The sequence below is a fragment of the Mustelus asterias genome, chromosome 9 (assembly GCF_964213995.1).
Source record: "Mustelus asterias chromosome 9, sMusAst1.hap1.1, whole genome shotgun sequence".
Classification (NCBI taxonomy): Eukaryota; Metazoa; Chordata; class Chondrichthyes; order Carcharhiniformes; family Triakidae; genus Mustelus; species Mustelus asterias.
In genome coordinates, this window is record NC_135809.1 from 16,954,006 (window position 1) to 16,977,507 (window position 23,502).

Below are 23,502 nucleotides of genomic sequence, written 5' to 3' on the forward strand. Positions count from 1 at the left end.
CATTTTTAACGTTTGAATTGAATTGAAATATTTTCAAATGTCTGCTGTGGTCATTGTATGTGAAGCATGGTAGTGAAAACTTGTTTAATGTTTTTAAAATCCTCCCACGTCACTGCACACCAGTGCTTTGTTGCACCTCGTTATGTCAATTTATCTCAACACAAGCTGATCGCTATTTGTTAAAATCTGGTCTCCTTTTGAAAATGGTCATGTCAGAAGCCATTTGTATATGCCTTTTGTGCCTAAACACTGTTGAATTACCTCAGTGTACCGCACCTTATTGGATTGTTACTAGGTTTTTCGTCAACCTTTTTACAATAAATCTGCTGGAAACCCCTGCCGTAATACTCTATCTGTATAAATGTTAAGTACTAATTTTGCCATCTTAATAAATTGTTGCATTTTCACTCAACTTGAATTAGGGATGTTGTCTTCTCTGGCCCTTGATTCCTTTTGAAAATAGATGTACTGAAGAGATTGCATACATATGTGTAGGACTTGTCACCTCAGTAAGTTTAAAAAAAAACGCTTTTAGAGTTTAACGAAACTTCATAAGTGACTTCCTCTCATCAGACACTGGGTTCCTATCGAAAATGGGCATGCTGGGAACTGTCCGTGTGTCCCGTCTTCAGAAATCAGGTAGGGACCTTCATTGTCAAACGCCGCCAACATTCAGTTAAAAAATGTCTTGACCTATGTGATATTAGTTTAAAGCACATTCAAAAAGTGAAGTATTTTTTTACCATGTTCTGATGCTGATTTGACACAGAAGGAACGCATCCACGAGTTGATAAGAGTTCTGAAGCAGTTTCTTAAAAGTAACTGCATCAGGCCAAACAATTGAAAATCAAAATTTTCAGAACATGTAGAGCACAATATTTAATATTTTTATTCTTATACTGTCAACTGTTGATGAGAATGGTTAAGCTAACATTGTGATTATTTTGTACTGTTTTATGTTTAATCATTTACATCCTTTATGAATATGCATTTGGCTGATGTTCATGACAATGTCCTACATCTGCCTGATGCTTTAGAGACAGTTACTTTACCCTAAAAATTTTGAAAGCTTTTAAATAGAAATTTAGAAGAAACGTTGATGTATTTTCATCATCACAGAAGCTTTTCTATACTTGATCTTTATTGAAATTAAATATGGCATTTCCTACCATATCGTATTTGGTGTTGGTCCAACAGCCTTACATTTTTAAAAATATACCAAATTCAGTGCTATAACACAAGGAACATAAACTCTTGTATGTTTCTCCTTTCATGGAACATTTTCCTTTTAATATAATTGTGACATTGCTTTAGCTGTTACCACAGCTAAAAAAAATTTTGATCATTGATTTGAATCTGCTGAGTTGCATTCAAATGTTAAAGTTAAATTATTAGTCACAAGTAAGGCTTATATTAACACTGCAATGAAGTTACTGTGAAATTCCCCTAGTCGCCACACTCTGGCGCCTGTTCAGGTCAATGCACCTAACCAGCACGTCTTTTGGACTGTGGGAGGAAACAGAAGCACCCGGAGGAAACCCATGCAGATACGGGGAGAACGTTCAAACTCCACACAGACAGTGACCCAAACCGTGAATCGGACCGGGGTCCCTGACGCTGTGAGGCAGCCACTGTGCCACTCACATGTCCCAAATGTAACTTTGTAGGAATTATTAATATATATCAGGACTCAGGCTTTCATTTGCACTTTGTGACATCTTCAAGATGCTTCTTGGATACCATTGGGTCAGGAGGGAGAGACTTTATATGTGGCGTACTCATTTATTGAAGATGAGATGCGGTGACTTGAAAGTCCTAAATAAATTCACATAAGGTACTTGGGTTGAGGGATGAAGGAAACTGGAGTTGGCAGGGGTTGAGAGAAGAGACTTTGCTGTTGACAGTTCTGTTTCCCTTCAACTTATTTTGTAGAATACCTTGAGAAAGAGATTTTCAAGATGAAATATCAAACACCTATTCGTGGGTGTTGACCTTTTTGTCACCTCGCTTATTTGACATAAACTTTTTTTATTTATACCACTTTTCATTTAAAGCACATCCAATTATTTTTTTAAAAATGAATTTATGTCATGAAAATCAAGCTTGCTGAAGTTTAATTTGCATTAAATTTCATGCATAGATATATTACATTTTAATTAAGTTTTGAAAACTGATTATGGTACGAAAGATCAGTTTGTTATCTACCTAACAGAAAATCAAAATATTGCTAATGCTGGAAATTCAAAATAAAAACAGAAAATGGTGGAAATAATCAGCAGGTCAGGCAGCATCTGTGGAGAGAGAAACAGACCTAACATTTTAGATGTTCTGATGAAAGGATCTGAAATGTTAACTCTGTTTTTCTCTCCACAGATACTCTCCGACCTGCTGAATATTTCCAGTATTTTCTGTTTTTATTTATGGCTGTATCTGTTATTTTTTTGATACTGTCCTCACAATAGCTTGTCAAGTTTCATAGAAGTAAACAGAATTAATTTATGATGTACGTGCTATGTTGTATTCTTCCTTCTGTTGGCACAAGTAATACTTTTAACTCATCTTGCTTGAACAAACAATTTATTAATCTTGCATGTATTAAACTTTTAATGTTAATTAATGGCCATCAACTTAATGCAATCCATTAAGGCAACATTTCAGTTCATAATGTTCTGAAAATTTCTATGACATAGCAGTGCAACAAACCATTATAAACTACAGAAAATAGAAACTCAGCCAACCATTAATTCTCCAAACTTCAGTTACTTTTCTTTTCAGCTACACACTTCCTGATAATAAATCTTGCTTTGCAATTGTACAATTTTTGGTAACAAAACTTGCTGATGTGGGAGGATTCTTAGTTTTTCCAAAATTATTTTTCTGATGGCTTGAATACCCAACAAACTTTCTCCCCCTTGCAATTAATCATTTGAGAAATATATAAAGAGCTGTGTTCTGAATAATGGTTGCTTTAATTTTGAATTCCAACTTACTGTACCTGTTGCATTTTTGTACATTTTCATTACGTTTAAGCTACTTGATAACAATTCCATAGATGCTTCGTTCAATAAGTTTTATGCCTAGGCAAGGGTAGCATTATTGAATTGAGAATATGGACAACAGCAATTCTTTTGCTGCAATAATTGAAGATTAATCTGAACTCAGCAGTGGAAAACTTTAATGCGCTTTAAATCTTATCTAGTTTTATTTAAAATATATCAAATGCTGTTGCACTTCTCACTGAAGATAGCTCCTGGGTTTAAACCTACCAAAGGTTCATACTGTGGTTGCTGATTATAATCTGCACTCACTGGTAGGTAGAAGTATCTAATTTTCTAAATATTTCAGCAAGTAGTCCTGCTGCATCAGGTACGTAGTGGCATTCTGATAAATAGAATTCAGGTAGAGTGCCTTATTGAGTTAAACCAAGAGTTTGTATGTTAAGTTAGAGTAAGTCACCTATACTTCCAATTGATTTTCTCGACAAAAAATCAAACAAATTTTTGATATGAAATAAGGTGTCGCATTCTTTTTTTGAACAGGGTGGTTGTCCTTTCAAACCTGATTTAAAACTACACATGGTTTCTAAAAAGGATTATGTTGCTGAGGTTTTTCCTGTTGCTGGATTAGGCTAGGTCCAGAAACTGCATTTCTAAAAAAAATAATTGTGTCGGATACAGTCTCTGTTGGATAAAGTGAATCTATTTTAGCCAAAAGATTACTTTGTAGTTCTTGTGGAGAATACTGATGATTAGCGGTTTCTATGAATTGTGTTTTATAATGGGAGGACTGATTATCATTAATTTGAGGTGATGCTTAGGGGCTAAACATAACTTTACTGTTTGGATTTTTCCACAATACTTGGATAGTTTCATTATATCAGGAGTTGCATTTAATTCACTCACGTAGCATGTGAATTTGAATGAAGAATTTTGCACTTGTGTGCTTGTTCACTGTCATTAAATTCTAAAGTATTCTGAAAAATGCTACATTTACATTTCTGGCACATGATATTAAAAGAACGGAAATGTTGGGCTTTGTGTATTATGTACATCACCTTAAATTTCAGTTCCTGTATCTGTTTTTTGAAGAATTTGGCCAAATGCTTAATTTTAATGGGTGAAACACTTTTCTAAATTTAAATACAATACGCGACATCTCGCATGCACTTCCAGCTCCTGTCACACTTTAGTGGATGCTCCGCCTCATTGTAATCAGCATTGGGGCGGCACGGTGGCAACAGTGGTCAGCACTGCTGCCTCACAGCAGCAGGGACCCAGGTTCGATTCTCGGCTTGGGTCACTGTCTGTGTGGAGTTTGCACATTCTCCCCGTGTCTGCATGGGTTTCCTCCCGGGTGCTCCGGTTTCCTCCCACAGTCCAAAGACGTGCGGGTTAGGTGGATTGGCCATGCTAAATTGCCCCTTAGTGTCAGGGGGACTAGCTAGGGTAAATGCATGGTGTTATAGGGATAGGGCCTGGGTGGGATTGTGGTCGGTGCAGACTCGATGGGCCAAATGGCCTCCTGCAGTGTACGATTCTATGATCAGTGAGGGAATACTATGGTACATACTGAACTGATTGGTAGGTGCTAAGATTTGATAACAAGTTGTGTGTATTGTAACATAGTTAATTTAAATGAAAGAGGGATAGTTGTTAAGTAGTAAAATATCTGTGGTCATGTGTTTGTAACACAAGGGGACATGGTTGAGGGTGGACTAATAAATAGATTATCAATAGGTTTTCCTGCTATAGTAGCAGCTTAATTTAGCTTTTAGTGCAAGTGGGAAGCTGTAGCTCACCACAAGTTCCAGTCAGAGTAAAGGTGCCAGAAAAAGTCTTTTGATTGAAGAGAATCATGGGGGCATCTTTTCCAGGTAGAAGCAATTTGAATTGGAACATGTGAACATTGTTTCCATTTTACATTTTTATTTAAATTACTAGCAAAAGCTCCAGCTGAGCTAACTTTAAATCAGTTTTACATGGATGGGAACATTATACCAAAAGTGAAACTATTGACCTTTCAAAGCCATAAAAGTCTGACTAAGTCGTTAAAGAGTTTTATTATGGTTTGAAACACACTGGCTACTTTCATCCTCTAGAGCATTGATTGGTAATCTTTTTTTCCCCAAATTGTTTTGCATCAGGAACAAAGTGTGACCTCTGATGTGTGACGGATATGTGGTAGATACAATGCTTTTATTTATGAGTGGATCTCCCATGGCACTTTTAGGTTGGCACTGGCAGCCTTACTCTGGACTATTGGAGCTGCCTTGAAGATTATCATATATCCGCTTCAAAACTACAACTTCACAAGATTATAGGTGATTCTTAACAATGAAGCAGGATTTTTAAGTGTTTTGTTGTGATATTTAAACCTGAATCAATGACTGATGGGGAATGAAAATTGCAAGGCTTTTGAGACTGATGATTAGAGTACTGAAGTTGCGCAGCAGTAGAATCCTGACATAAATTGGCTTTTGCATACCCTGGTTAATTGCTTAAATCTAAAATTAGTTTAAACTTTCATTTTATGTCAAAATTTTAAATTGCTGGTGTTGCTGTTTATTTGCTGTTTGGCTGTAAAGTGATTCAATGAATCAACATGATAATCCATTCTAATCTAACTGAATGGATATTGTTGAGTAGCCAAAAAGTCAGATTTCTTGCAGTCACCCTTTTAAAGGCTGTCCATTTCTCTTTCATTGGCATGGGGCCAGCTTGTCGAATTCCTGCAGGCACAGACCAGTCTTTTGCACTGATGACTTCACATCAGTGCTAGAACCAATTTAGCAGCTGGGTAGGTTGAGTTTGCTTGAGATAAGTCCCTTGCTCAAGGGGATTTCGCATGTTGAAATGTGGCAGTGAGGGGATTTGGATCAGGAACTCCCTGGTTTAAAAAAAACTAAGATTTAAAAACAGAATCGAATCAGGTGATTCGAACAATGGTGTAAAAAAAAAAGTTGTCACGATTAACAATAGGAAATGACATATTCAGTACATGTTACAAGGGTATTATAATCAAATTTGAAGCTAACATGGCTTTGTTTGCGTGATGTAGTTGGGATGGTGACAAAGCCAGCAAATGAACAGTCCCAGGACTTCTCAATCCATAATGAAGATTTCCCTGCACTTCCTGGCTCCAACTATAAGGATCCAACTTCAAGTAATGATGACAGCAAATCTGTAAGTGTCTATAAAACATGTTAACACTAATGATCTGTTTAGAAATTGGAAAAACAGTATCCTGTTTAATAATTACCACTTACCTTCAACATTGTAAAGAAAGGCATGAACAATTTTTTTAAATGTTGAATTGCAAGAATACACATTTTTAGAATGCAAATAATTTGTACATTCAGGTCCTCTGTCAATTTTATAGGAGACAAGTTTATTTCAGCAAAGTATAAAATTGCCAGTTGAAGATTTGTCTTCTGGAAAAGAACAAATAAAAAGTTAGGAGAGCAGATGCCGAAGAACGTGCTGCTTTTTTGCAGTTGCTTGTGAATTATTCTGACCACAAAAATAATGTACAACCATGTAGAGTCTACAGCACATGTTTGGCCCTACTGGTATATGACAGTGTTTAGGCTCCACAAGAGCCTCTTCCAACTCTACCTCATCTCATTGTGTCAACATATACTACTACTTCCATTCTCCCTCATTTGTTTATCTACCTTCTCCAATTTTCTTTTCTTTCTGAATGGCTGGTAAAGCAATTAGAGTTCAATTTTGAGGTTAACAATCCAATCATTAGCTTCAGCTGACTGTGTGAGTGGTTGTGATGGCACCAGGAATAGATCTGTCAGAGAAGAAGTTCAGTACATGGACGATGATGGGACTTGGATGACCGTAGACGCAGTTTGAGCTGTTCCTTTGTGGAACAAGCCGAAAGAAATCCCTCGTGCCACCTAGGAGCAGCTGAGCATCAACCACACCAGCAACCCAGAATGAATGCTGATGCTGTCCCAATAAACTCAAAGATACTGGCCAGCAGGGAAACAGCCTGTCCCAAAACAGACAGACTTCTCGAGCCCTTGCACACAAGAGGAAGTGGACAGCGCCCTGTTGGCACCAAATCTGGCAAAGTAGGAGAAGTTGATGGGATTTACTCAGAATTTCGGAAGAACTTCAGATCACAAGGAAGGAATTGGCTAACAAATATGCTTACCAGTTTCCATAGTACAGACACTATTCCAAACATCTGGCCCCAATCCAAATGGTGGCCATTGCCAATCCTCTCAATGACCACCTCATTGTTCTGCTTTCAATAATATTTAAGGTCCCTGGATGCTTCCTGGAAGTGGTGATGCCTCCCTCCACCCCCCCCCCCCCCCCCCCCCCGCAATTGACAGGTTTTTGGTCCATACAGGTCCTGACACTGCCCTCAAATGTTGAGGCCGATTTCCAGAAAGACTTGAGGACAGGAACCTCCTTTGTTGACTATTCCTGTGCCCCTGACACAGTAGTCCACAAGCATGCTGCTGGAACTCTCAAATGATTTGCTGTATGAAAACCGTACAGCTAATCAATTCTATGATCAGCAATCGACAGTTCCGTGTACACCTTGGAGATCAATTCAGCTGCCTACACACAACCAAAACGGGCTTCCACTGAGATCAATCCTTGCATGTGCTCTCATCAACATGTATACCAGTAACCTTTCTCCCACAAAGTCACAGCTCTTTGCACATGTTGAAGACTTGACTCTGGCTTTCCAGTCTAAAGAACTTTAAGACATTGAGAAAGCACTCGCTGAAGGCCTATGTTCCCTGGAAGCCTGTTTCAGAAAATGGAGACTTTGACCAAACACTTCCAGGATTGCTGCTTCAGCCTTCCACCTGAGCAACTTGAAGATCAGGGGAGGATGTTATATATATTTCTGTGGCTGACTACTCAGCCATGATTAAACGGCAAAATACCTGGGCATCACTCTTGACTGTACATTAACCTTCCAGCAATATCTCCAAAACACTGGAGCCAAGGTAAAGAGAGTGAATTTCATATAGAAACTGGCAGATAATACCTGGTGCAGCAGAGAAACACTTTCCACTGCTTCACTCACCCAGGATCTGCCCTACACCAGAGGACTACTGCCAAACCTGGCTCAGGAGCTACCACACGAGCGTGGTAAATATCCATCTCCGGGAAAGATGAATATTTTTGTGATGTTGAGACTAACACAGCTTGAGTGGCTTCCTCTGCTAGCACACATTGAACTGGAGTCCACAGGGAAAACATCCTCTTCAAAGAACACCACCGGATGGCAACTAACGAAGCAGTCCCAATGACACTGACTCAGAAAAACCCACACACTTTTCTGAATTCTTACAGCCCCTACTGGAATGCACTCTAGAAACTGACAACGATTCCACCTCTCAAGCATATTGTTACAAACATCACCAACCACAACCTGATAGCTAAACTGAGTGCTGAAGTCCCTGGTTTTAGTCTTTCCCTAAAATGCTATTCACCTCAACCACTTGACAGCGAGCACCACATTCTCACCACTCTCTTGAGTAAAGAAATTTCTCTGGAATTCCTCCTTGGATTTAGTAACTAGCTAATATTTATAGCCCCAGTTTTAGACTCCTCCAATAGCGAAGAATGGAATTTTTTTCTCTACATCTACCTATGGAACATGTAGGAAAGTTAACAAAGGAGAACGTATTTCAAGGCAATACCATCATGATAAACAACAAAAACAAAGTGGCAGAATGTATCAGCATTGCCTAAATTGCTTTATACATTAAAACATACCTGTGAGTGCCTTATTACCCCAGCTGATACAATTTGCACCAACTCATAATGAAACAGTTCATGGCTGCTTGCAGCAAGACTTAGATAGCATCCAGACTTGGGCTGATAAGTAGCAAGTGACATGCCTGACAAGCTTCAAGCAAAGAGAGCATCTGTCGACCACTCTTTGATGTTTAATGGCAATACCATTTCTGAATCCTCCACTGGTGGTCCCCATTGACCAGAAACTCAACAGGACTAGCTACATTAGTGCTGTGGCTGCTGTAAAAGTCAGAAACAGGCTATTCTGCAACCCATCCATTACATTCAACATTCACTCCTTCTGCCAGCAGCATATGGTGGCTGCAGTGTGTGCTATGTGCAGGATGTGCCGCAGCAACGTGCCATGGTTTCTTCAACACACCTCCCAAACCTGCACTTTCTGTCACCGAAAATGACAAAGACACCAGCATGCTTGAACCTCCAAGTTACACACCATCCAGATTTGGGCACATATTGCTGTTCCTTCAGTTGCTGGATCAGAATACTAGGACTTCCTACCTAATGCACTGTATGGGAGTATCCTTACCATGTAGACTACACTGGTTCAAGAAGGTGGCTCACTACCACTTAAGGAAATTTAGGGTGGGCATTAAGTGCAGGTGTCGCTAATAGTTTTTTAAAAATCAGTGCCCCTTGTGAGAGTTCATTATAAATTTAAGAACTATTTGATATCAAGTAACATATTATTTTATAGTTTGGATTGGGATACTATATCTTGGATACAAATGTAACTTACATTACTTCAAGATTGCAGTTTTTCCTTTAGTGTAGCTTATTCACCGCAGTTTATTGATATATTCCAATTACAGAACCTGAATACACCAGGAAAAAATGTATCTAATACAGACGGGCCCAAATTTCCTGGCGATAAGAGCTCAACAACGCAAAACAACAATCTGCAGAAAAAAGGGATCCAAGTGTTATCTGACGGTGGGTGGTTCTGTTTGTCATTAAAATTCTAACTTATTTGGAAATATTTTAGAATGCGTTTAAGAATAATATACATTGGAAGATCACTCGTTAGTGTTTCTTTTCTTGTTATTCAGGACGAGTCACTAATATTCCTACAGGAATGGTAACAGATCAGTTTGGAATGATTGGACTTTTAACGTTCATTCGAGCAGCAGAGACAGATCCCGGCATGGTACATCTCGCATTAGGCAGTGACTTAACAACACTAGGCCTCAACCTAAACTCTCCAGAGTAAGCAGCATTCCTAAATTTATAGCTAATCTACCATCCCTATGCTAAGATGAGTTGCACAATGTGGAAAGAGCACTGTGTGTAATTTTTATGTTATATTTTTGTTTAAGTATTTAATAATAAACACGTTGAAGTGCAGTGTTAAATGCAACTATTCAGTTGAAAGAAGTTTATAATGTTCCAACTTGTATGTAAATTGATGCTGGTTAAAAAATATTGTAGAATAGAAGAATGCAAAAGTGTACTCTATATTTGGAATAAAAAGCTAGTCTTAGTCATGGTGACCATGAAATTACAGGATTGTCGGAAAAACCAACAGGTTCACTACTGCTCTTTAGGGAAGGAAATCTGCTGTTCTTCCTTGGCCTGGCCTGCATGTGACTCCAGACCTATAGAAATTTGGTTGACTTAACTGCTCCCTAAAATGGTCTGGCATGCCACTCATTTGTATCAACTGCTGCAGAAAAGTCAAATAAGCATAAAATTGGACAAGCTACCCAAGCATTGACTTAAGTACCAGAAATTACAAAGACCCACCCTGCCCAGTTGACACTGCGAAGCTCCCCCTCACTAACTGGGCTGGGAGAGCAGTCCACAGCCTGATGTTGTCATGCTCACTGAATCATACTTTGCATCCATCTCTGGGTAAGTCCTGTCCCACTGGCAGGACACAAGGGCAGCACGGTAGCACAGTGGTTAGCACTGCTGCTTCACAGCTCCAGGGACCTGGGTTCGATTCCCGGCTTGGGTCACTGTCTGTGTGGAGTTTGCACATTCTCCTCGTGTCTGCGTGGGTTTCCTCCGGGTGCTCCGGTTTCCTCCTACAGACCAAAGATGTGCGGGTTAAGTTGATTGGCCATGCTAAAATTGCCCCTTAGTGTCCTGAGATGTGTAGGTTAGAGGGATTAACGGATAAATGTATAGGGATATGGGAGTAGGGCCTGGGTGGAATTGTGGTCGGTGCAGACTCGATGGGCTGAATGGCCTCTTTCTGCACTGTAAGGATTCGATTCTATGATAACCTATCAGAGGTAGTGACACAATCTTGGGCCTGGGAGCCCTCAACACTGACTCTTGATCCCATGAAGTGTCATGACTTTAGATCAAACATGGATAAAGAAATCTCTTTGCCGGTTACTACCTATTGCGTCCTCAGTTGATGAAATGGGCGTTTCTATGTTGAACACCATTTGGAAGAAGCATTAACAGTATGTAGGGCGCAGAATGTATCCTGGTGGGGGACTTTAATGTCCATCACCAAGAGTGGTTCAGTAGCACCACTGCTGACTGAACTGGCTGAGTTCTGAAGGATGTTGCCTGGGATGGAACATTTAAGATATAAAGAGAAGTTGGATAGGCTTGGGTTGTTTTCTGTGAAGCAGAGAAGACTGAGGGGTGACCTGATTGAGGTGTTCAAGATTATGAGGGGCGTGGATAGGGAGCAGCTGTTCCCCTTAGTTGAAGGGTCAGTTACAAGGGGACACAAGTTAAAAGTGAGGAGTGGGAGGTTTAGGGGGGATTTGAGGAAAAACATTTTTACCCAGAGGGTGGTGACGGTCTGGAATGTGCTGCCTGGGATGGTGGTGGAGGCGGGATGCCTCACATCCTTTAAAAAGTACCTGGATAAGTACTTGCCATGTCATAACATTCAAGTCTATGGGCCAAGTGCCGGCAAGTGGGATTAGATGGGCAGGTCAGGGTCTTTCATGCGTTGGTGCAGACTCGATGGGCCAAAGGGCCACGTCTGCACTGTAGTATTCTGTGATTTTAAACTGCACAAATCTCATTCTTGCAGTTTAATATACCTTCTGAACTGTGGCACTGAAGTATAGCCTTGTAACTTCTCCTTGGATAATCTGAATTATACATAAAGATAAACATTGCAAAACAGTTGATTGGGTGTTGGAGCTGCAGATGATGCTATTAGCTTGTCTTTGAATTACTTTTGATTGTAGGTTTGTCTTCTGTGTATTCTGTCTCTTTATTTTTGCTGTTTTGCAAGGTTGATCGGCTAAAGAATTTCATCGTGTTTAACCATATTATTTATGTTCATATTTTTATTTTTTTGCTGGAATGTGCACTCAATGTTATAACAAATGGGTTCCCTTTTTGCTAAAAACATTGTCCTGGTTCAAGCCTGTATGCTTTCTTGTGTCAGACTTGTCCATGCTGCCGGGGGGAATTATATACATTATTAATACAGATCTGAACATGGATATTGTAGAGAGTTGTTTCAGCATTAGCTTCTTACTTTGCTGGTTGGCAGCTGGGAGAAGCACTACCAGTTATTGATAAACAATGTTGAACTATATAATTAGAATTTCTGATTCTTGATCGAGAAATTCTTATTTTAGAATTTAACAAAATTGAAAGAAATGTTGACATATACTTGCTGTAACATGGACACATTGGGTCACAGCTGGTGACTCAGCATTTGGCTGTTTTGTTCGATCAGGAATCTGTATGATTAATTGTCAGTATTTTACAGAAATCTCTATCCCAAATTTGCATCTCCTTGGGCTTCAGCACCCTGCCGACCTCAAGATATTGGTGAGAATGGCTATTTTATCATTACTGTAAAACACAGTGGATCTTTAAAACCTGTGCAACCTTTGAATAATTGAAACAATCATCTTCTTCCACAGATTTTCATGTTCCATCGGAGTATCTAACAAACATACACATTAGGGACAAGGTGAGTGTAGATGTTAAGACGAGAACAAATGATTTTAAATGTATATAAGGCAATATATTGTGTGTGTGTGTGTGTCTCAGAAATCTCAGGCACTAAAGTTGTTTAAGTGACAAGTTTTGTGTGTCTGAATTTATTTGAAATGGTTATTTGTCGATCTGCGATATGGATATTATTGCCAAATGCTCTCAGTGGCTGGCTTGCTAAATGGATGCGCAGTGTGCAATTGAGTCATGCAAGCATTCCCTTTATTCAGTCCCCAGTTTATGCTGTGTTAGCTAATCACAGGTAGGGACAATAGGAATGGATGTCAGTGCTTGGGCTAGGAATAGGAAAAATTAGGCAGTGCCCTACTCCATTTTAGAAAGTATACATGGACAAAAGTTGTGTGAGAATAGTATTAGGTTTGGTTGTGATGTACCTCAACCTGCTAGCACTCAACTATCTGACCCATCTGAAAGGATTAACCTCCATGGCAAGGTATATCCCAGGGCACCGAGCAAATTCAGGTATGCGTTTGCATCCTCAGGGGTATGACTGTGAACTTGGAGAGGCAATACTGCTGCTGTTTTGTTTAGCCCCTGCTCAGGATGTGAGTGGCACTAGCAAAGCGGCATTTATTGTCCATCATACATTTCCCAGAAAGGCGGTTTTGTGTCTTGTACCACTGCAGTACCTCGAGTGTGGGGTTGCTGTAGCGACGATGAGCAAGCAGTTGACCCAGTGATGATGAACTAATGAAAATGTGCCAAATCTTCTGTCAGATTGCCACTCTGCTGCAATGAGGAGAAATTCTTTATTCTGCGGATAGTGAACCTGTGGAATTCTCTATCATAAGGTTGTGTCGAGGCCAAGTCACAATGTATTTAAGGAAGAAATAGCTGGGTTTCTAGACACCAAAGGTATCAGGGGATATAGGGGGAGAGCGGAAATATGGTGTTGCGATGGAGGATCAGCTATGATCACATTGAATAGCAGAGCAGATATAATGGGCTGCATGACCCTACTACTTTCTCTATTTCTGTTTAACACAGCACTGGAGGCCCACATTTCTGGCCTGGACTTCATAACCGGGCCTCTTCAGAAATGCAGTTTACCTCTTCTGAGAGTCCTGACAGGATTGTCAGGAGAAGCCATGCTGTGCCCCTTTTTATGCCACTAGCTGCAGTATTTTGCTAACTCATCAGCCGCTAACACACTGACAAGCTTTGGGACATTTCAATTGCTTTTTACTGTGTTAATGAATAAGTGGGTAGGTGGCATGCCGGTGAGGTACCAGCTTGGCAGAGTGAGTAAGGTGCCAGCTGGGCAGGATAGCGAGGCTGGGTCAAGGGGAGTTGGGAAGGAGTCGGAAGGGTTTTGGGGGTGAGAGAGTAGTCCAAGGGTCGGGGGGAGTTAGGTAGGTCAGGCTGCGGGATGTCAAGTTAGACCGTCGAGAAGGGAAATTTTGTGTCCGTTGGTGCCTCAGCACATCTTCCAGCGTACAACCATCTGGACCTTCTTGGTAGAACAGCAGACTGGGAATTTTGAAATGATGCTGCTCTCATGACGTAGCTGCTCGCATCCCCCTTTGTAGAAGTCACGAAGCTTGGGGGTGCTGTTGGAGTGAGGATGAAAAGCTGCAGTGCATCCTGTGGGTAGTAGATATTGCAACCACAGTGTAGAGGGTACAGAGAGGTGTGATTTGATGAGATGGTTGGTGGTGGAGAAGTCAGGATGATCCTGAAGTAGTGAGCAAAGGGTTAATGCTAAAAGGCAGAGTAGCCAATCAAGTGTTTCTTAATTGTTGTGGATGCAATCATTCGGGTGAGATTCGGGATTCTGTCACACTCCTGAAGTGAAACTAGTCATTGAAGATTCTGCTATATAGTCTGAAATTTAAATTTGAAATGTGCTGATTAGGTTGCATTTGTGGGATAATGTTGTGAAGTATTGTTCCAGAGTTTGAAACAATAATGTAACCAGTCATGTTCTATCATCTTAACGCTAAGTATACACTAAAGTGGTATTTTTGCTAAAAGATTTAGAATTAAATTTTTCTTTTGGTGGCAACATTCTTTTGGCAGATATAAATCCAAATTTGTTTTTTTTTGCTTGAATATCAGATTATTATATCAGAAGCGGTGCTGAGAATTGGACTAATTTATGCATAGGATAGCTTCACTTTCAATTAGATGTAGTGCAATATTTAACTAGCAGTGATGATGAGTCTTGTTGCATGCTTCATGCATTTGAGCATGTTGTGAACAGTAAACCCATAAGCATTGTAATAAATATTGATCAAAGAATATTAGGTGAATCTTTTATCTTCTCTCCTTAACCCCTTGACAAAGAACCAGCTGTGGATTTATTGTCTAGAGTTTGAGATATCTAAAATTTAGCTTACTTTGAATCATCATCTATTAACAATTGTAAATTGAGCCCTGCTTCTAAATTCACTCGGACATCAAAGTGAAAAATTGTGAAGATTTTTATTAGCACAGTTATGCTAAGCAAATTAACATTGTGTACAGGACAAACATTAAAGAGTGTGCTCTGTAACTGAGCATGTGTAACTTGTAACCCTGCTGGTACATAGACAGCTTTAAATGTGTCATACCAACTCAGTGTCAGCTGGACTATATATTTAGTACAAAATAACCTTATGCTCAGCGCCCAAGATTGGCATGAAGTTAGTATGGTTAACTTATGTTGAGATTCCTTGATTAGCTGAAATATTAAAAGTATCAACAGCAAGTCTGCCAACTATGTTTAACGTCAAGTCAGTATATTTCTTCTCAACTCACAACTCGTTCCCCTATATTAAGTTGACTAGAAGGTAAAAGTTAGTTGATGGTGTTGCTTCCTGATTACATCAGGGGGTGTCAGCATAACAAACCTCCATCCATATATGTGATATCATTCAACTGGATTATCTGACTATCATCTGTGTCGATCCAGTTTTGCACATTTGTTTCATCTGGACTAGAGCTGGTTCAAATTTGTTTCCTTGTACTCAGAAACTGAACTCTTGTATACAAGTGACAGGTTTGCCCAACTCTAGCTAAACTTCTTAACCTCAAGTCTCACTTCTAACACCTTTGGAGCTCTTGCTTCATGAGCTATTCCTTTCTGGACCAATTGAACTTTATCAGAATGTTCTTAATTCTTGGAAACTTTTTTTTCCTCATAACCGTTTGTGTGGGACATATGAAAACCCAACTGCTTAGCCTTTGGCCCTCCATTTACCACAATTCCTCTGCAGCCTGGCAATTAGCTCAACCATTTCCTCTTCCTGTTCTCCTCCTTTTCTCCCTCTTCGCCCCCCCTCCCCCCCCAAACACCTTTGCTCTCTCCTATCCTGCTTTTTCCCCTCATACAATTCTGACTTTGCTTCCTCAAGGTCAAAGATGTAAACATATCATGTGCGCAATTTGCATGCTCATGAAGTACTTTGTCAGTAATATTGAACATATCTGTCACTCTCCGTGTTGCGTTCATTCCTCCCCCACTCCCCTAGACCTGAGCTTGTGTCTGTCTCTGTTTTCTCATAATACCCTCTCCAGGCTTGAAACCTATCTTCTCCCTTGATGCCACTTCCACTAGATTACAACAACAATTTATGTGGTGCCTTTAATGATGGTTAAAAATCCCATGGTGTTTCTTAGAAATGTTGTCAAACAAAATTTAAAGTTTATTTATTAGTGTCACAAGTAGGCTTACACTGCAATGAAGTAACTGTGAAAATCCTCCTAGCCGCTACACTCTGGCACCTGTTCAGGTACACTGAGCGAGAATTTAGCATGGCAAATGCACCTAATCAGCACATCTTTTGGACTGTGGGAGGAAACCGGATCACCCGGAGGAAACTCATGCAGACATGGGAAGAATGTACAAACTCCGCACAGACAACGACCCAAGCCGGGAATCGAACCCAGGTCCCTGGCGCTGAGAGGCAGCAGTGCTAACCACTGTGCCACCGTGCATTTGGCACAGATGCTGTCAGACCTGCTGAGACTTTCCAGCATTTTCTGTTTTTGTTTCAGATTCCAGCATCTTCAGTATTTTGCCTTTGTCTTAAAATTTGGTATAGACTCACTAAAGGTGATGTTGGAATAGATGACCAAAAACGTGGTTTAAAAAATATAATTTAAGGAAGACAGAGAGGTTTAGCAGGGGAGCTTCAGACCCTGGAACCTTCAAAGCGGAACGTGCAGCTCCCAGTGATGATGTGATTAAAATCAGGGATGCTCAAAAGACCAGAATTGGAGGGCTCGAGGAAATTACAAGGATATGGAGGGTAAGGCCATGGAAGAATTTGAAAGCAAGAATAGGAATTTTAAAACTGAAACATTGCTTAACCGGATACCACATAGGTCAGTGAGTACAAGGGTGGTTATTGCTTGGGACTTTGAATTTTCAGTTTTGAATGACCTGAAGTTTGTGGAGGATAGAACATGGGTCTACAGCATTGGAATAGTCAAATCTGGAGGTAACAAAAACTGTGTCTTTTTCCAGTTAGACATCAGGAAAAGTCCGTTATCATCCCCGACCACCACCACCCCCCCATCATGTCACCCATAGCTCCTCTCCCTAATGATTTACATTGGTTTCTGATGCTGTAAACCCTATATAAAATTCCCATTGAAATTTCCATGGCCTTTCCTATCTATGTAACCTCCTCAAATCCTATAAGCTCACACTCCCTTCAAGAACTGCATTCTTCCTACTCTGGCCTCTTATGTATCAACCTCTCCCTTGGCCCTACCATTTGCAATTGTTTCCCACCATTGCTGAATGTTCCTATAGTCCTTTAGGCGTCAAGCTCTATATTCATCCTTAACCTTCCTGCCTGTCTATCTTCCTCTCCTCCTTTAAGATCCTCCATAAGATCCACCTCTTTGCCTGAGCTTTTAAGTACCTGGTCTGTTCCACCTTTCAATTAGACCATGGTTGATCTGTATCTTAAATCCATTTACCTGCCTTGGTTCTATATTTCTTACCAAGCAAAAACAAAAAAAAAGTCTCAGTTTTGAAACATCAGTTGGGCTAGCCTCTGTGCTTTTTTGGTGGGGGGAGGGGAAAGAGTTCCAGGTTTCCACTACCGTTTATCTGAAAAAGTGTTGCCTGACATTCTCTGAACAGCCTAGTTCTAATTTTAAATTTATAATCCCTTGTTCTGGATTCCACCACCAGAGGAAAAAGCTATGTTATGAAATCCTTTAATTACCTTAAACATGTCAATTAGACCATCCTTTAATCACCTCTGTTTCAATCCATCTTTTGCAGCCTGCCCTGTTTTAGTCTTGGTATCATTTTGGTGAGTCAGCACTGCTCATGCTCCAAGGCCAGTACATCCTTGCTGTGGTGCAGTGCCCAGAACTGAAATCGGATGTGATCTAGCCAGAGCTTTGTACAATTATAGTATAACTACCTCCATCTCCTATGACTGAGTTGAATACCAACGTTCATTAGATTTTTTTTCATTATATTTATATCCTACCTATTTACTGACTTTTAGTGAATTCTCTGCATGTTCCCTTAAATCTTTGCTTCTCCACAGTTGCTAGCTTCTCACTATTTAGAAAATGCTCTGATCTATCTATCTTGAGGACAAAGCAGATGACTTCACACTTTTCCACATTGAATTACCATCTGTTACAGTTTTGCCCTCCCATTTAATCTATTAACAACTCTTGTAACTTTCTGCTCCCATCTACACTAATGTGCCATCTAACTTGGTGTCGTCAGGAAACTTGGATTCATAGCTCTTTGATCCTTCTAAGTTATTAAATTTCATAAAAATTGAGACCCCAGCGCAGGCTCCTAGGAGACACCACTAGTTATATCCCACCAATAGAAGTGCATTGTAATTAACTACTCTGGTCCCTCTCTCTCCCCTACATCCAAATCAATTCCCTTCCCTTTTCAATAAGTTGCCTTCAATTCCACTCGGTTTCATTTTTGCCAATAATTTCTTGTGTGGAATATTTGGTCATTCATCCTTGTATCAAAACCTTTGCCAGCCATTCATTTGACATCGGATTATGCTTCTGTGAAGTACCTCGTGGCACGGTGATTAGCATCCAGGTTCAATTCCAGCCTCGGGTGACTGTGTGGAACATAGAACATAGAACATTACAGCACAGAACAGGCCCTTCGGCCCACGATGTTGTGCCGACCTTCATCTGAAACCAAGATCAAGCTATCCCACTCCCTACCATCCTGGTGTGCTCCATGTGCCTATCCAATAACCGCTTAAATGTTCCTAAAGTGTCTGACTCCACTATCACTGCAGGCAGTCCATTCCACACCCCAACCACTCTCTGCGTGAAGAACCTACCTCTGATATTCTTCCTATATCTCCCACCATGAACCCTATAGTTATGCCCCCTTGTAATAGCTCCATCCACCCGAGGAAATAGTCTTTGAACGTTCACTCGATCTATCCCCTTCATCATTTTATAAACCTCTATTAAGTCTCCCCTCAATCTCCTCCGCTCCAGAGAGAACAGCCCCAGCTCCCTCAACCTTTCCTCATAAGACCGACACTCCAAACCAGGCAGCATCCTGGTAAATCTCCTCTGCACTCTTTCCAGCGCTTCCACATCCTTCTTATAGTGAGGTGACCAGAACTGCACGCAATATTCCAAATGCGGTCTCACCAAGGTCCTGTACAGTTGCAGCATAACCCCACGGCTCTTAAACTCCAACCCCCTGTTAATAAAAGCTAACACACGATAGGCCTTCTTCACAGCTCTATCCACTTGAGTGGCAACCTTTAGAGATCTGTGGATATGGACCCCAAGATCTCTCTGTTCCTCCACAGTCTTCAGAACCCTACCTTTGACCCTGTAATCCACATTTAAATTTGTCCTACCAAAATGAATCACCTCACATTTATCAGGGTTAAACTCCATTTGCCATTTTTCAGCCCAGCTTTGCATCCTATCTATGTCTCTTTGCAGCCTACAACAGCCCTCCACCTCATCCACTACTCCACCAATCTTGGTGTCATCAGCAAATTTACTGATCCACCCTTCAGCCCCCTCCTCTAAGTCATTAATAAAAATCACAAAGAGCAGAGGACCAAGCACCGATCCCTGCGGCACTCCGCTAGCAACCTGCCTCCAGTCCGAAAATTTTCCATCCACCACCACCCTCTGTCTTCGATCAGATAGCCAGTTACCTATCCAATCGGCCAACTTTCCCTCTATCCCACACCTCCTTACTTTCATCATAAGCCGACCATGGGGGACCTTATCAAACACCTTACTAAAATCCATGTATATGACATCAACCGCCCTACCTTCATCAACACACCTAGTTACCTTCTCAAAAAATTCTATCAAATTTGTGAGGCACGATTTGCCCTTCACAAATCCGTGCTGACTATCCCGGATTAATCCGCATCTTTCTAAATGGTCGTAAATCCCATCCCTAAGGACCTTTTCCATCAATTTACCAACCACCGAAGTCAGACTAACTGGTCTATAATTACCAGGGTCATTTCTATTCCCTTTCTTAAACAGAGGAACAACATTTGCCACTCTCCAGTCCTCTGGCACCATCCCCGTGGACAGCGAGGACCCAAAGATCAAAGCCAAAGGCTCTGCAATCTCATCCCTCGCCTCCCAAAGAATCCTAGGATACATTTCATCAGGCCCAGGGGACTTATCGACCTTCAGTTTATTCAAAACTGCCAATACATCCTCCATCCGAACATCTATTTCCTCCAGCCTATTAGCCTGTAACACCTTCTCTTCCTGAAAAACATGGCCCCTCTCCTTGGTGAACACTGAAGAAAAGTATTCATTCAGTTTGCGCGTTCTCCCCATGTCTGCATGAGTTTCCTCCAGGTGCTCTGGTTTTCTCCCACAGTCAAAGTATGTGCAGGTTAGGTAGATTGGCCACGCCAAGTTGTTCCTTAGTGTCCCAAGATGTGTAGGTTAGGGAGATTAGCGGGATAAACACGTGGGGTTACGGGGATAGGGCAAAGGGTGAGATGCATACTCCGTGGGCCGAATGGCCTCCTTCTGCACTGTGGGGATTCTATGATTCAAGCTGCTCTTCTACATTAGTCTTTATATAAATATAAATTATTGTTTAGCGTGAGAAACAGAATCTTTTATACATTTTAAGTGGTGGATTTAAGCCCCACTGCAGTGGCTTGAGATGTAACTTAGGCCTCAGTGCAATATTGAGGGAGTGCTGCACTGTCCAGAAGGCGTCTTTTCGAGGAGACTTCAAAATTGAGGCCCTTTCTATTCTGAGATGGGTGTGAAAAGATTGCACAACAGTTTGATGTAGGGCAGGTTGGCCTTCTGGGACCTGATCACTAGCTAGCACTACCAAAGACAGATAAACTGCTGAATTTGAAATCTTACTATAATAAAATCAACTTTCATGTTTGCCTACATTACAATAGTGATAATAGAAATGCTTTGTGACATCCTGGGGTTGTGAAAGCTACTAGATAAATGCAAATTCATTCAATTCCACATGCTAAATATTTTTTCCATCCATTCAAAGAGTGCTGTATTTTAGGACAAGATTCAACTTTAGATGTCATTTTAAACAGACATGCGAATAACTTAGAACTTCAATTTTAACTTGCTTGTAGCTGGTAATTCCTTTTACTTCCCAGCCTTAAATAATAGAAAGTCTGGCTAGCACTAGACATAAGTGGAATCCTTTTGACTTCCTCCTGGTCTTGCTTATCTTGTCCAGACAGTGTAACCTATACATTATCTTTGAGCTTATGACCTTGACAGCCTAGGTCTGCCAGCATTGATTGTGAAAGCTTCTTTGTCCTCGGACCTCTCTCTGAAGTATGCATAATTTTTAGTCTGTCTCTCTTGCGCTGACATTTTTGCCATTGTGATTTGTACATATCTAAAGCAAGAGAAAAAGATCGCTACTTTAAATCATTTTCCACAAATCTTATTTTTATAACTAGTTCACGTCCCATGGTGTTCCCACACACAGTCAAAACCAAATTTTCTGGTGCTGAGATTAAAGTGCAGGTGAAAATTGAATGTGTGCAATGCAGGCGTAGTTCAGCTCACATTTTAAAGTTTACTCATGTAAGTAAATATTAAAATGCGGGTGTTCTATCAAGTAGAAAAATTTGCAGCAATTTGGCAAGCAGAACTGGAGTTTTTTTTTGGGAGTGCAGCAATTTCTCTTCAGTACAGGAGGAGGAGCTGGGGGATGTGAAACTCAACTATTGGTGGAATGATGCAATTACAGTACAAGTATGTTACTCGATTCCAATAATTAAAACTCGCATTGATATAGTATCGTTGGCCTAGAAAATGCTGAGCAATTTCACAGGAACATAATCAGACATCAATTAACATCAAGTCAAAGAAGGATATATTAGGAGGGTTGACTAATGGCATTGGCCAAGAGTAGAGTTGGATACAGAAGTCAACAGGTTTAGCAAGGGAAAGCAAGGGATATTTGTAATAGGAAAAGTTGTCAAAAAAAGTGAGACAAAAACATGAAAGCAAGGAGTAATGTTTTGTCCATCTTTTGGATGAAATGTTAAACTAAGGCACCATCTGCCTGTTCGGGTGGATGGCATTATTTTGAAAAACACCAAGGGAGTTATTTCTCAGCATCTGAGCCTATATGCATCCCTCAGTCAACATCACTAAAATGAATTATCTGCTCAATATCATATTGCTCTTTGCTGAGTTCGCTATGTGAAAGTTGGCTTTGTGTTTCCTTTATTTATAACAGTGATCAAACTTCAAAAGTACTTAATCAGCTGTAAAGCCCATTGACTTGTCCGGTGACCATGAAAAGCGATTTGCAAATGCAAATCTTTCTAAATAAAGTGTGTTGCAAAATATTTTTAATACATTATGTGGATATGTTCACTTGCATTGACAGCTATATTTCATTTTTGCTCAAGTTTCATTTGCTGTCAGTGGCCAGAACTTTAGGGGCAGGTTATGTGATGACGTGCACTTTGAAGGATCAACAATTGTGACATAACCAGAGTGTGAATATTTAATGGACATCTTTTTGTATACTTTTGGTGGTAGTTGGACATTTACGGGCCATGTTGTAGAATTCCTATTGATTATATCCTGTGGCATTTACTCTTGTATATAAAATATAGTTGCTTGTTATAAGTTAAGGTCTCTAAGCATTGTATTTAAAATGTAAGGTAAAACAAACAATGATTTATTTTACAGCTTGCTGCAATAAAACTTGCCCGCTATGGAGAGGACCTCCTTTTCTATCTATACTACATGAATGGAGGAGATGTCTTACAGTTACTTGCAGCAGTAGAGCTGTATGTTCTTTTAAATATTTAACATTTATATTTGAACTAAGTTTATTATTAGCATGACTGTTAAAATGTAATGATTCTGATTCATTTTTTTTAAATGATTTGCCATATGCAAGTCCATATATTGGATATGTTTGATATTCATACATGTTTAAATCATGGGTGGATAGATTTCTGATCGATAAGGGAATTAAGGGATATGAGGAGCAGGCGGGTAAGTGGAACTGATTCGCCTCAGATCAGCCATGATCTTGTTGAGTGGTGGGGCAGGCCCGAGGGGCTAGATGGCCTACTCCTGCTCCTTTTTCTTATGTTCTTATGTTCTTATACATGTCTATTCTTATATTGTGAATGGTAGATTTAACCGAGACTGGAGGTACCACAAAGAAGAGCGAGTCTGGATCACCAGGGCCCCAGGAATGGAGCCAACAGTAAAGACCAACACCTATGAAAGGGGGACATACTATTTCTTTGACTGTCTTAACTGGAGAAAGGTGGCAAAAGTAAGAGCTGATGTGCTAATT

General features: G+C 40.3%; 1 protein-coding gene across 6 annotated transcripts in view; it reads left to right on the top strand.

Moving 5' to 3' along the window:
• Positions 1-23,502, top strand: part of cnot2 (CCR4-NOT transcription complex, subunit 2) — a 134,510-nt gene that overhangs the window by 105,268 nt on the left and 5,740 nt on the right. For 4 of the 6 annotated variants that reach the window (XM_078219747.1, XM_078219748.1, XM_078219749.1 and 1 more), the window contains 8 exons: positions 574-639; positions 6,058-6,182; positions 9,608-9,728; positions 9,845-10,001; positions 12,490-12,551; positions 12,647-12,696; positions 22,881-22,981; positions 23,337-23,481. In XM_078219747.1, coding sequence (XP_078075873.1) covers positions 574-639; positions 6,058-6,182; positions 9,608-9,728; positions 9,845-10,001; positions 12,490-12,551; positions 12,647-12,696; positions 22,881-22,981; positions 23,337-23,481 — 827 coding nt within the window. The remainder of the gene's footprint in view (positions 1-573; positions 640-6,057; positions 6,183-9,607; positions 9,729-9,844; positions 10,002-12,489; positions 12,552-12,646; positions 12,697-22,880; positions 22,982-23,336; positions 23,482-23,502) is intronic. The other 2 variants (XM_078219751.1, XM_078219752.1) reach the window with 1 other exon arrangement.